Source organism: Gracilinanus agilis, chromosome 6 (assembly GCF_016433145.1).
Source record: "Gracilinanus agilis isolate LMUSP501 chromosome 6, AgileGrace, whole genome shotgun sequence".
Classification (NCBI taxonomy): domain Eukaryota; kingdom Metazoa; phylum Chordata; class Mammalia; order Didelphimorphia; family Didelphidae; genus Gracilinanus; species Gracilinanus agilis.
Window position 1 is genome coordinate 98802034 of NC_058135.1, and position 12903 is coordinate 98814936.

At 35.4% G+C, this 12903-nt stretch overlaps 1 protein-coding gene across 1 annotated transcript in view; it reads left to right on the forward strand.

Moving 5' to 3' along the window:
- Positions 1-12903, forward strand: part of LOC123252311 (probable ATP-dependent RNA helicase DDX60) — a 106730-nt gene that overhangs the window by 9339 nt on the left and 84488 nt on the right. The window contains exons 4-5 of the mRNA XM_044681679.1: positions 8309-8425; positions 10069-10227. Coding sequence (XP_044537614.1) covers positions 8309-8425; positions 10069-10227 — 276 coding nt within the window. The remainder of the gene's footprint in view (positions 1-8308; positions 8426-10068; positions 10228-12903) is intronic.

The window sequence follows — 12903 nt, forward strand, 5'->3', positions numbered from 1 at the left end:
TAGGACTCCTTCTTTGCTTATCATACCAAATAATTTGTATAGTATTGGAGTTATTTGCTCTTTGAAGGTCTGATAGAATTCACTTGTGAATCCATCAGGCCCTGGCGATTTTTTCTTAGGGAGTTCTTTGATGGCTTATTCAATTTCTTTTTCTGATATGGGATTATTTAGGTATTCTATTTCTTCTGCTGTTAATGTAGGCAGTTTATATTTTTGTAAATATTCGTCCATATCTCCTAAATTGTTATATTTATTGCCATATAATTGGGCAAAATAGTTTTTAATGATTGCCGTAATTTCCCCTTCATTAGAGGTGAGGTCTCCCTTTTCATCTTTGATACTGTCAATTTGGTTTTCTTCTTTCCTTTTTTTATTAGATTGACTAGTACTTTGTCTATTTTTTCTGTTTTTTTCAAAGTACCAGCTTCTAGTCTTATTTATTAATTCAATAGTTCTTTTACTTTTGATTTTATTAATTTCTCCCTTGGTTTTTAGTATTTCTAATTTAGTTTTCATCTGCGGATTTTTAATTTGCTCACTTTCTAATTTTTTGAGTTGCATGCCCAATTCATTGATCTCTGCCCTCCTTAATTTGTTAATATATGCACTCAAGGATATAAATTTCCCCCTGAGTACTGCCTTGGCCGCATCCCACATAGTTTGATAGGATGTCTCATCATTGTCATTTTCTTCAATGGAATTGTTGATTGTTTCTATGATTCCTTCTTTGACAAATTGGTTTTGAAGAATCATATTATTTAATTTCCAATTAGTTTTTGATTTTCCTGTCCAAGTGCCCTTACTAATTATTATTTTTATTGCATTATGATCTGAGAAGGTTACATTGATTATTTCTGCTCTTTTGCATTTGTTTGCAATGATTCTATGCCCTATAACATGGTCAATCTTTGTGAATGTGCCATGTGCAGCTGAGAAGAAGGTGTATTCCTTTTTGTCCCATTTATTTTTCACCACATATCAATTAGATCTAATTTTTCTAGGACTTCATTCATCTCTCTTACCTCTTTCTTATTTATTTTTCGGTTTGATTTATCTAGATCTGACAGAGGAATATTTAGATCTCCCGCTAGTATGGTTTTACTATCTATTTCCTTCTTGAGCTCTGCCAGTTTCTCCTTTATGAATTTGGGTGCTCTGCCACTTGGTGCATACATATTGAGCAGTGTTATTTCCTCATTGTTTATACTGACTTTAATCAGGATGTAATGACCTTCCCTGTCTTTTTCAATCATATCTATTTTTACTTTGGCTTTGTCAGAAATCATAATAGCCACTCCTGCCTTCTTTTTTTCATTTGATGCCCAAAAGATTTTGCTCAAGCCTTTAACCTTAAACTTGAGTGTGTCTACCCGCCTCATATGTGTTTCTTGTAGACAACATATGGTAGGATTTTGGTTTCTAATCCACTCTGCTACTTGCTTCCGTTTCCTGAGCAAGTTCATCCCATTCACATTCAGAGTTATAATCATCAGTTGTGCATTTGCTGACATTTTCGTATCCTCCCCTATTTCTACCTCCTTTTTCTTATAGTATTTCCTTTTAAACCAGTGGTTTGCTATTAAGCCGCTATCCCTTATCCCCTCCCTTGATTAACTTCCCTTTCTCCCCCCTCCCTTATTTTCCCCCCTCTTTTTGTTTTTAAAGGCCTTATGAATTCCCTCTCCCTTCTTCTCCCCTCCCTTTTTTTGACCTCCCCACTCCCCTGCTCCCCTTGGTTTATCCCTTCTGACTTTCTCAGAAGGGTTAGATAAGAGTTTTATGTCCCAATGGATAGTATAGCTTCTCTGATTATTACCTCTTAATGCTCTCTTCCTCTCCTTCTTATAATAGTATTTGTCCCTTCTCCTTCCCATGCCCTCTTTGTGTGTAATAGAATAATCTATTTTTCTTATTCACTCAAGTTTCTCTTGGTGTCCCCTGCTCTTCACCTCCTCTTTCCCATACCCCATGTCATCTTAGATTATTTAGAGTTCCACCCTCTCCCTGTGAATTATTCTTCTGATTACTATAATAGTGAATACTACAAGAGTGAATAGAGTTCACTACAGAGAATTATACATAACATTTCTCTACATAGGAATACAGATAATTAGATCTCACTGAGGCCCTTAAAAAGGCAAATTTAAAAATTATGTTTTCTTTCTTTCCCTTCTGTTTCTTATTTACCTTTTCATGTTTCTCTCGATTTTTGTTGTTGGATATCAAACTTTCCATTTAGCCCTGGTCTTTTCTGTGCAAATACCTGGAATTCTTCATTTTTGTTGAATGCCCATATTTTCCCCAGGAAATATATAGTCAATTTTGATGGGTAGTTGATCCGTGGTTGCAGGCCCAGCTCACTTGCCTTTCTGAATATCGTATTCCAAACCTTGCGATCTTTTAGCGTGGAGGCTGCCAGATCCTGTGTGATCCTGATTGGTGCTCCTTGATATTTGAATTGTCTCTTTCTGGCTTCTTGTAAGATTTTTTCTTTTGCTTGGAAACTCTTGAATTTGGCAATTATATTCCTGGGTGTTTTTTTATATGGATCAAATATCGGGGGTGTTCTATGGATCCTTTCAATGTCTATATTGCCCTCTTGTTGTAGGACTTCAGGGCAATTTTGCTGAATAATTTCTGTTAGTATGGAGTCCAGGTTTCTATTAATTTCTGGTTTTCCTGGAAGACCAATGATTTTCAGGTTGTCTCTTCTAGACTGGTTTTCTTGGTCTGTCACTTTATCATTGAGATATTTCATGTTTCCTTCTATTTTTTCAGTTTTTTGACTTTGTTTTATTTGTTCTTGTTGTCTTGAGAGATCATTAGCTTCTAATTGCTCAATTCTAGCTTTTAGGGATTGGTTTTCGGCTATAACCTTCTGGTTTTCGGCTATAATCTTCTGGTATTCCTTTTCAATCTGGTCATTTCTGGTGTTCAATTTGCTTATCTGTTCATTTGGTTTCTGAGCCTCACTTTCCAATTGCAAGATTCTACCTTTTAAACAGTTATTTTCTTGCCAGATCTCTTCCATTTCCCTCAAAATCTCAGTTTTGAACTCTTCCATAGCTTGTGAGGAGTTTTCCTTATTTGAGGAGGGTCTGGATGCTTGTTTGTTCTCATCCTCTGTTTGCTCGGTTGTCTGTATTGTCGCTGTATAAAAGTTGTCGAGTGTTAAAGACTTCTTTTTCTTGTTGTTAATCTTTCTCTTCTGAACTTCCTGAGACTGGGTAGCCATCTTTAGCCCAACAGCTTCTCAGGTTTATCCTCGCGCTCAGGGTCTGTCCATGGTCTTTTGGCTCCTGAGGTCTGAGTTCTGGTTTTTTCCAAGGTCAAGCCCCCTGGTGGACCCCCTTGCTTGATCCTCTGCGGAGGTTTCTTTACAAGTCTCAGGGCGCTGCTTCCACAGTCGTATACCTATATGCACTGGTTCCCCACTCAGGGTTTCAGAGCTTTAGCTTGTGGCTGTGTCTGCCTCCATTCACGCCTCTGTCTGCACCTGCGCTCTGAGCCTGCGCTCTGCGCCCTGAATGCATTCTCTGCGCCCTACTCTCGCGCTCAGAGTTTGTGTGTTTTATTTAGCTTTTTGGGGTCCAAGTCTTGCTGCTCTCAGGAACAGGCCCCGGAGCTGCCAATGACTCGATGGGTGCCCCAAACTTGCTCTATTTCTTTTTAACTGGCTTCAGCGCTATAGGTGGTGTGTGTGGAGGGGGTGGTTGCTCAGCCTGAGATTTAGTGAGAGCTGTTTCATCCCTTTATAGCATGGAAATGTCCCGATTCCACGTACCTTCCATGCTGTGCCCTATTGTGGGGTTCCTCCGTTTGTCTGGACTTGTTTTTATGTCCCCTTGAGAAGTTTTGTGTGTTTCTGTCAGGAGAGGTTAAGAGCTGCTTCTCACTCTTCCGCCATCTTAACCCAGAACCTTATATCAGTATGCTTCTCCAGTGTTTTTCTTTTAGTCAGTCTTCCCCCTTTTCCCTCCCTTACATTACTCCCCTTCCCACCACCTCCCTTCTTATTCCCCTTTTACCATAGGGCTTTTTGAATGGAGCTCAACCTCTCCCTCCCTTGTATTACTCCCCTCCCATCACTCCATTTCTTATTAGCCTTCTACTTCTCTATAGGGTAAGAGGCAATTCTATACCCCAATGGATCTGACTGTTCTTCCATCTCTGAACCAATTCCAATGAGAGTGAGGTTTAAGCATTACCTGTTGCCAACATCTTCCTCCTTTCCATTGTATTGTTTTTTTTCCTCCCCAGGCTCTCCTACCCTATGCTCCTTTATGTAACACATTTTACCCCATTTTACCACTCTTCCCATTTCTTTTAGTATTATCACCTTTTTTGCCCCTTGTTTTTTGTGTTTTTTTTTTTTTGATATATCATCATTCCTAAACAGCTTACCACTGTACCCTCTAGGTATACTTCTTCCAACTACTATGATAATAATAATATTTTTAAGAGTTACAGATATTATCTTTCCACATAGGAATATATGCCATGTACCATTATTAAACCCCTTAAATTTTTCCTTTTTCTTATTTACCTTTTTGTGTTTCTCTTGAATTCTGTATTTGGACATCAGATTTTCTGTTTAGGTCTGTTTTTTTTTTCAGGAATGGTTGTAAATATTCTATTTTATTAAATGAGCATACTTTCCCCTGAAAGAATATAGTCAGTTTTGCTGGGTAGTTGATTCTCAGTTGTAGACTCAGTTGCCTTGCCTTCCAGAATATCATATCCCATGGCTTCCAGTCCTTCACTGTGGATACTGCTAGATCCTGTGTAATGTTAATTGGTGCTTCATGATATATAAATTGTTTCTTTTTAGCAGCTTGCAGTAACTTTTCCTTGGCCTGGGAGTTCTTGAATGTGGCTATGATATTCCTGGGAGTTGTCAATTGGTAATTAAATGGTGGAGGTGATCTGCGGATTCTTTTAGTCTCTATCTTACGCTCATGTTCAAGGATTTCAGGACACTTTTCTTGGATAATTTCCTGTAGTATGATGGCTAGGCTTTTGTTGTTGTTGTTGTTGATGATTTTCAGGTAGTTCAATGATTCTTAAATTGTCTCTCCGGGATCTATTCTCCAGGTCAATTGTTTTCTCAATGAGGCGGCTCATATTATCTTCAATTTTTTCATTCTTTTGATTTTATTTTATTATATCTTGGTGTCCTGTGAGGTCAATAGATTCTAATTGCCCAGTTCTAATTTTTAATGACTGATTTTCTTCCACAGTCTTTTGATTCTCCTTTTCCTTTTGGTCCATCCTTCCTTTCAAGTCATTCTTCTCTTTTTCTGAATTTTTTGCTTCATTTTCTAGCAGATCAATTCTGGCTTTTAATGCTGTGCCTCTGTTTCCAGATGACCTATTTTGCTTTTCAGGCTACTATTTTCCTTTTGCCATTTTCTTCAACCAGTCTTATTTCATTTTTACATTCTTGTTTGAGTTCCTCCACAGTTTACTCTGTTTATTTTGTGGCTTTGCTTGATGTTTCCTGGATCTCATCCTCATCCACTGGTTCTGTTCTTTGGTCCTTACCCCCCAAAGAAGTCATCCATTGGAGCTTTTTTTTCTTTCTTGGTTAATCATTTTATTTCCTTTTTTCTTTTCTTCTGCTCTAAGGGCTATATAGAGGTGCCCCTCTGTTGATTTACTGAACCAGAGTATTTGAGCTTTTCTTCCCTGATGCCCATTCTCTTTTCTCAATCCTTTGTTGGTAAACTGGTTTCAACTGGTTGAGCTAACCAGCTCAGCTGGTGTGCCCTGGGGCAAATTTTTCACTGTAGCCAGGGGAATGAGGGTTTCCAGCAAGATTGCTCCCATCCTTGTTCCTCTTGTTATAGCCCTAGACCATGTGTGATGAGTCAGAGACAGACCCTCACAGCTGCAGTCTCAGTTCAGGTCTTACATAGAAAGCCAGGTCTTGGCATGATAGGAGAGGGAAGCATCCTGCCTAGTGACCCCCAAAATTCCTCCCTGCTAGCTGTCATCAAAGCCCTGGGTCACAAAGTCAGCAGTCTTGTTGTAGGTCTTAGTGAAGTGGGTGGGGGAGGGTGCCTCTCCTTTTTTCCATGAAAATAGATGGACTTCTCTCACCTTTCAAGTTGTTTTCAGTAGGAGAATCTCATGACTTCTTGTTGGGTTTGGATTTCTGTTTGCTTTGAAGCATGATATAAATATTGATTTGGAAGGGTTGTTGGAGAGATTATGACTTAAGGTACTGCTAAACTGGCATCTTGGCTCTTCCTCTGCTAATTCCCCTTATATAATAGAAAAAAAGTCATTCTGTTTTCTCTATTTTATTTTTCCTGTACCATATTTTTTCATAACTCTGATCTAACTGAGATCCATTGGGTTATATATGTATGTGTGCATGTGTATACTCACACACACACGTATAGATGCACATACAGATATATTCAAATATATTCATGTTTGCCTAGCATTCTATATATATCTCTATCTATGTATACACATTATGGAGAAATAGGCACACTTTTCTTATAAGTTGTTTGGGAGACTCATTAAAATGAGAGTGATTTATAAAAGAAACAGAGGAGCATTGTGTGTGTGTGTGAGTGTGTTTGTGTGTGTGTAAAGACCTAAGTTCAATCCCTTTCTGAAGTGTACATTAAAAGAAATCCTTTTGCTAATTTCTGTTTTTTAAAGTTTGGCATGGAGACAGCATGATATTGTAGACAGAGCTGACTAGAGAGTTTAGGAACACAAGAATCAGAGTTCCATTCTATGACCTTGAACAAATCACTTTACTTCTTGGTGTCCTTAGCAATTCTTGGAGACTTTTAAGTTGTAAAACATGTGTTGTTCTGCATTCCAAACAGCAGGAGTTCTTTACACAAATACAATCTTATTTTTTGTCATTTGGATTTCTCAATTGGATTTGTCGGTCCAATTATGTTCTTTTGGTTGAATTTCTTTTCTAGATCACCTATCGATTTCTTTAATTTTTTGTTATGAAGCAGATAGTTTCACTAATAACCATTTTGTAACAGGCCTTAAAGTATGCAAATGGAAGACTCTTATCATTAGATATTCTTTTTGATATTCCTCTTAATGATCTTGCCTCCTCATTTTCCCATATACATTTCATTATTTGGAACCATAATTCCAGATGATTGATGATGAAGCATGCTTGCACCCCTCACAAAGAAGTGATGCATTTACAATGCAGAGTAAGATAAATATTTCTGGATGTGACCAATATGGAATTTGTTTTGCTTGACTATACATACATACATATATACATACATATACATATATACATACATATATATGTATGTATATGTTAAAAAATGGAAGAGAAAATAAGTGCTTGTTAATTAAAAAAAAGGAAAGAAAAAATTTAGTGGAATAAGATGTAGCATTAAACTATCTTCCATGCAAATTTTTTTCTTTGACAAAATAAGGATAACTGTTTGACAACTTTATCAATGTTAATATCAAGTGTGCCATAAAACAAAGAGACTTATGCTTGCCAAAATTTATAGGACCTCCTTAAAGAGATCCATGCTTACTTAAAGGAAATTAGTAATCAGACATAGATGCAATATTCTATCTTCCTGACTATTCCATTTAAGTTTGAGAACCATTCTATTAATTTTGTGCATCAGCACACACACACACACACACACTCACACACACACACACACACACACTCACACACACACACACTCACTGTATATTAGCCAGGTCCAGAATTAAATAGTAGAAGGAACCAGAATGGATTGTGTTTGGGAAAATAAGCCATGCTTTTGAAGGTTCTGAACTCTTTAGTGTCACAAACAAATTTATTTTTAATACCAATAGGAATTTAGTGGTAGTTATGAAATAGGCAGCATATTTCTAATGATGACTTACATGTGAGACATGTTACGAGGGGTAGCAGTCTAGAAAATATTTAATGGTAAAAGGATCTGAGCAATAATAGAAAAAGAATGAAGGACAACTCTGTCTCACAAATGGCTATCTAGTCTGCTGGTACTCATAAAATAAGCTGTAACCGAGATGAAGATTTCAAGCACGTTGAGTGGATCCTTTATGGAAGACTTGGACAAAAAATTATATATTATACAAAGGCATTGAAGAATTATTATCTGTACCCATAGAAGAAATAATGTCCACACTGATGATGTCATGATCCAACTGATAATTTTATAGGTTCATTTTACATAGAAATATTTATGACTTTCTATTATATATCCTAATGAAAGACCTGAATTATTCTGAATGAATAATTATATGCTAAACTAAAATAATCCAGGTGATTTATTCCCTTTTATAGAATGAAGAGGAAATAGAGTTTGCGTACCAAACTATTATTGAACATTTGAAAACATCCAGTGTTACAGCACTGACACCTTTGTTTGATCAATATAAGTTCAACAGCCTGGAAGAAGAGGTACTAAAGCTCCTGTTCTTTTGTTAAAAGTTTGATAGAATTTTAAAAAACAATAATGTAAGAGCCCAAATGTTTTATTTCTAAATGCAATTAAAGCCATTAGTTTCAGCAGGAATCAAAATATAAAAAGAACTGGTAAGTGGGTCAAATATATTAAGTTAAAATTTATTAGACATAAATGTAAAGCTCTATATCAGTGGTTCCCAAACTACCTACCACCCCCTTTCCAGAAAAAAATATTTCTTAGTGGCCCCTGGAAATTATGAAACTATTTGTTGAACTCAGAATAGAATGTAATACAAAAAAAGTGTGGTCATCACTGCCCGCCCTGGATCGTTGTAGCACCCACCAGGGGGTGGTAGCACTCACTTTGGGAATCTGCTCTACATGGATTCAAAAGCAACTTCACAGTTAAAATATTAGGTAAGCATAGCTGTACATGGGAAAATAATCTGAGAGATTTGAGTGATTACAAATTCAATATGAGTCAATCATGCAAAATGACTAACGAACATATAGGCTATGTTCAGAAATTGTCTGGAGTTCAGTATCCAGAGTGAAAGATCATTGTCCAACTATAGTCTACTTGGACCATTTCTGAAATATGATATTTAGTTGTGAAGAGTCCATTTTAGCAAGGAAATTCCAAGTACAGAAATATCCATAGGGAATAATTAGGATAGAGAAGGACCTTGAAAATAGAATTTCAGAATCTTAGAATTACAAAAGGACTTTAGAGACCATTTAGTTTAGCTTCCATGAGACAAAAAAACCTAAAGAATCCATCCAGCCTTTGCCTCTTGAAGAATCCTGTTTAACTTTCACATACCTCTAATTATTAGGAGGTTTTTTTTTTATCTTTGACTTGAGCCCAGATAGGATTCTTTGAAAATTCACTCCAGGCTCAATGTTCTATGTACCTCTAATGTCCCTCTAGAAAATGTCACCATGCCATTGGTGGATAGTTTGAAGGAACAGTTTACTCTGAAGAAGAAAAGACTTAGTTGGTGTATTATAGCCATATGAAAACATTTGTTATACTTCACTATACCAGAAATTTAGACTTGTTTTGCTTGTCCTCAGTGGACAGTCCTAGGAACAATAATTTGAAGCTATAGAGAAACAGATATAGGAAAATTTCTCAATTGTTAAGTATCTCTATCTAGGGCAATGATGGCAACCTTTTTATAGACTGAGTGCCCAAAATGCACCCTCACACTACATGTAAGCTATCTCTTTACCCCAGACAGGGGAGGGGAGAAGCACTTCCAGTGGGCTGCTGGGCAGAAGGGTAGGTGAAATGAAAAATGTCCTTAGGTGCAGTGAAGAGGGGGAGAAGAGCAGTCCCCTCCAGCACACATGCCATAGATTCACCAACAGGGATCTAAGGTCATGGCCCATTCCTATAATCCTTGCTACTGGGGAAATTGGAGACTAGTGGATATCTTGAGCTCTGGAGTTCAGAAGTAGAGGAGAGCTATAGACCATATCTTCAGTTAATATGAAAAATAACATGTTTTGAACAATATATCAATGCCAATGAATTTTTCACTGAAGACCATTTATTCAGAAGAATTCTCAGGTAAAAACACCTTATTCCAAAAATACTATTCTAAAATTGTGATCATTTTCTTTCATGGTAGATATATTGGAGTATTGGCCAACTTCAGGTCCTCTGGCCAAAAGGATCTGATATTCAGCGTATTCTCTGTGTCCTATCATGTTCTTTGTCTTTGAAAATGTACTACCATTTCTTAGAAAAGAGAAAGGAGAAATGTTCTTCAGAAATTGATATACCTAAGGTGAGATTTAATTCTGTTATTTAACAACTTTGTTTTTAACTTTAGAAATGTTTATACTATCTTAATAAGTATTTTCTTTAAAGAAATTCTCTATTTACTGCCATTCATTTCTCAAGACATAAAAAACAGATTCTTCATGAAAAGTTAATTATTTTATTTCATTTAATATTTTATTTTCTTTGATTATATGTAAATTATTTTAAAATTTTATTTAAAAAAATTTAGGCCCAAGTTCTCTTCCTTCCTCCTTTTCTCTCTTCCTCTCTTGCTGAGATGGTAAATAGTTTGATATAGTTTTTACATGTAGAATTAAGTAAAACATGTTTCTACATTCATCCTTTTTTGGAAGAAAATGTAAAATACATCAAAGAAAATGAAATAATATGCTTTGGTCTAGATTCAAATTCAATCAAGTTTTCGTTTAGAAACAGTTGGCATTGTTCATCAAGCCTTTGGGGATGATCTTGGATCTTTGTATTGTTGAGAATGTTATTTACAGTTGCTCATTATAAAATATTGCTGTAATTTTATTTAGTGTTCTCCTGTTTCTGCTTTTCACTCTGCACAAGTTTGTGTCTTTACAGATTTTTCTGAAATCCTCATGCTCATTATTTCTTACAGCACAATATAATTATATACTACATTTTAATCATATATATGCATATATATGTATATATATATATATATACATATGTATAAAATATAAGTCCTTTTCCTCTTTGCTTTTTATCTCTTTGGGATATGATGGGATATAATGAAGGTATTGCGGGGCCAAAGGTTTTATGTGGTTTTATAGCTCTTTGGCATGGATTCAAATTCCCCTGCACATTATTTGGAATTTACAATTTCCCCAACAATGCATTAGTGTCTCAATTTTCTCACATCCCCTCCACATTCTGTCAATTTTCTTTTCTGTCATAATAGCCAATCTGATAGTACCTCAGAATTGTTTTAATTTGCATTTCTCTGATTTTCATTGATTTAAGGCATTTTTTTCATGAATATAGAGAGCTTTAATTACTTTGTCTTAGAACTGCCTGTTCATATTCTTTCACCATTTATCAATTGTGGAATGACTTGTATTCTTATATATTCAACTCATTTACCTATGGATTTGAGAAATGAGGCCTTTATTAGAGAGATTTGTAAAAAATATTTGCACTATTTTGATTATCCTATATTATTCATTAGTGTATTTTCCAACTGTTTATCCTACTCTCTCTTCTTTTATACTGTCTATACTCAAAACCGTTTTTTTTTTTTTCTGATTACCACCTCTTCTATCATAAGCCCATTTTCTTAACCTTTTCCCATTCTACTTTCTGGTAGGGTAAGATTTTTATATTCAATTAAGCTTGTAGGTTTTTTACTCTTTGATCTTAGACAGATAAGATTATAGTCCAAGTGCTCCCTTCCCCTCCTCTTCCACTTTTTCTTTCACTGTAAAAGCTTTTACAGCTCTTCTATGTGAGATAATTTATCCCATTCAACTCTGCATAATCCTTCATCCAATGTATCCCTGTTTCTTACTCCTTCATTTTTTTAGATATCATCCCATTTTATTCAAATCACACCCTTGTTCTCTATTTCTATATTTTCCTTCTTACTGCCTTATAAAGATAAAATTCTTAAGAGTTAAAAGTGTCATCTTCCCATGTGTGGATGTAAACAATTTAACATTGTTGAATCTGTTATGATTTCTTTCCCATTTCCCTTTTTATGCTTCTGAGTTTTATAGTGAGAGTCACTTTTCTATTAAATTCTTGTCTTTTCATCAAGAATGCTAGGAAGTCCTTTCTTTCATTGAATGACCATTTTTCACCTCTGAAGAACTGTATTTAGTTTTTCTGGGTAAATGATTCTTTTTTATAGTTCTAGGTCCTTTGCCTTTTGTAGGTCCTCTGATCCATTAATGTAGAAGCTGCTAAGTCTTGTGTTATCCTGACTGTGGCTCCATCATATTTCAACTGTTTCTTTTTGGTCTGCTTATAATATATTCTTCTTTCCCTGGGCTTTCTGGAATTGAAAAGTTTTTATTTTGGAATTTCTTTCAGGATGTGAATGGCAGCTTCTTTCAATTTGTATTTTATCCTCTGCTTATCAGGGTAGTTTTCCTTGACAGTTTCATGAAAGACAATGTGTAGGCTCTTTTTCTTTTAAAATCATTGCTTTTAGATGGTTTGATAATTCTTAGATTACCTCTCCTAGATTTATTTTCCAGGTCAATTGTTGTTTCAATGATATATTTCAAATTTTTGCCCATTTTTCATTCTTTTGACTTTATTTCTTGAGGTCTAATGGAGTCATTAGCTTCCATTTGCCCAATTCTAATTTTAAGGCATCATTTTCTTCAGTGAGCTTTATTACCTTCTTTTTAAAAGAGTTCTTATCTTCAGTGGATTTTTGTGTTTATATCAATTGTCCTATTCTGTTTTTAACGTGTTATTTTCTTGAGCATTTTTTGTCCCACCTTTACCAAACTCTCAATACTTTTTTCATGATTTTCTTGCTTCACTCTCATTACTCCAATTTTATTTAGTGTTCTCCTGTTTTCTCCTATTTTATTTGATTTTTAAAATCCTTTTTGAACTCATAATTATTTTTTGAATTTGAGACCAATTTAATATTTTAGATACAGTAGTATTGACTTTGTTGACTTCTCCTGTGTTTCTGTTT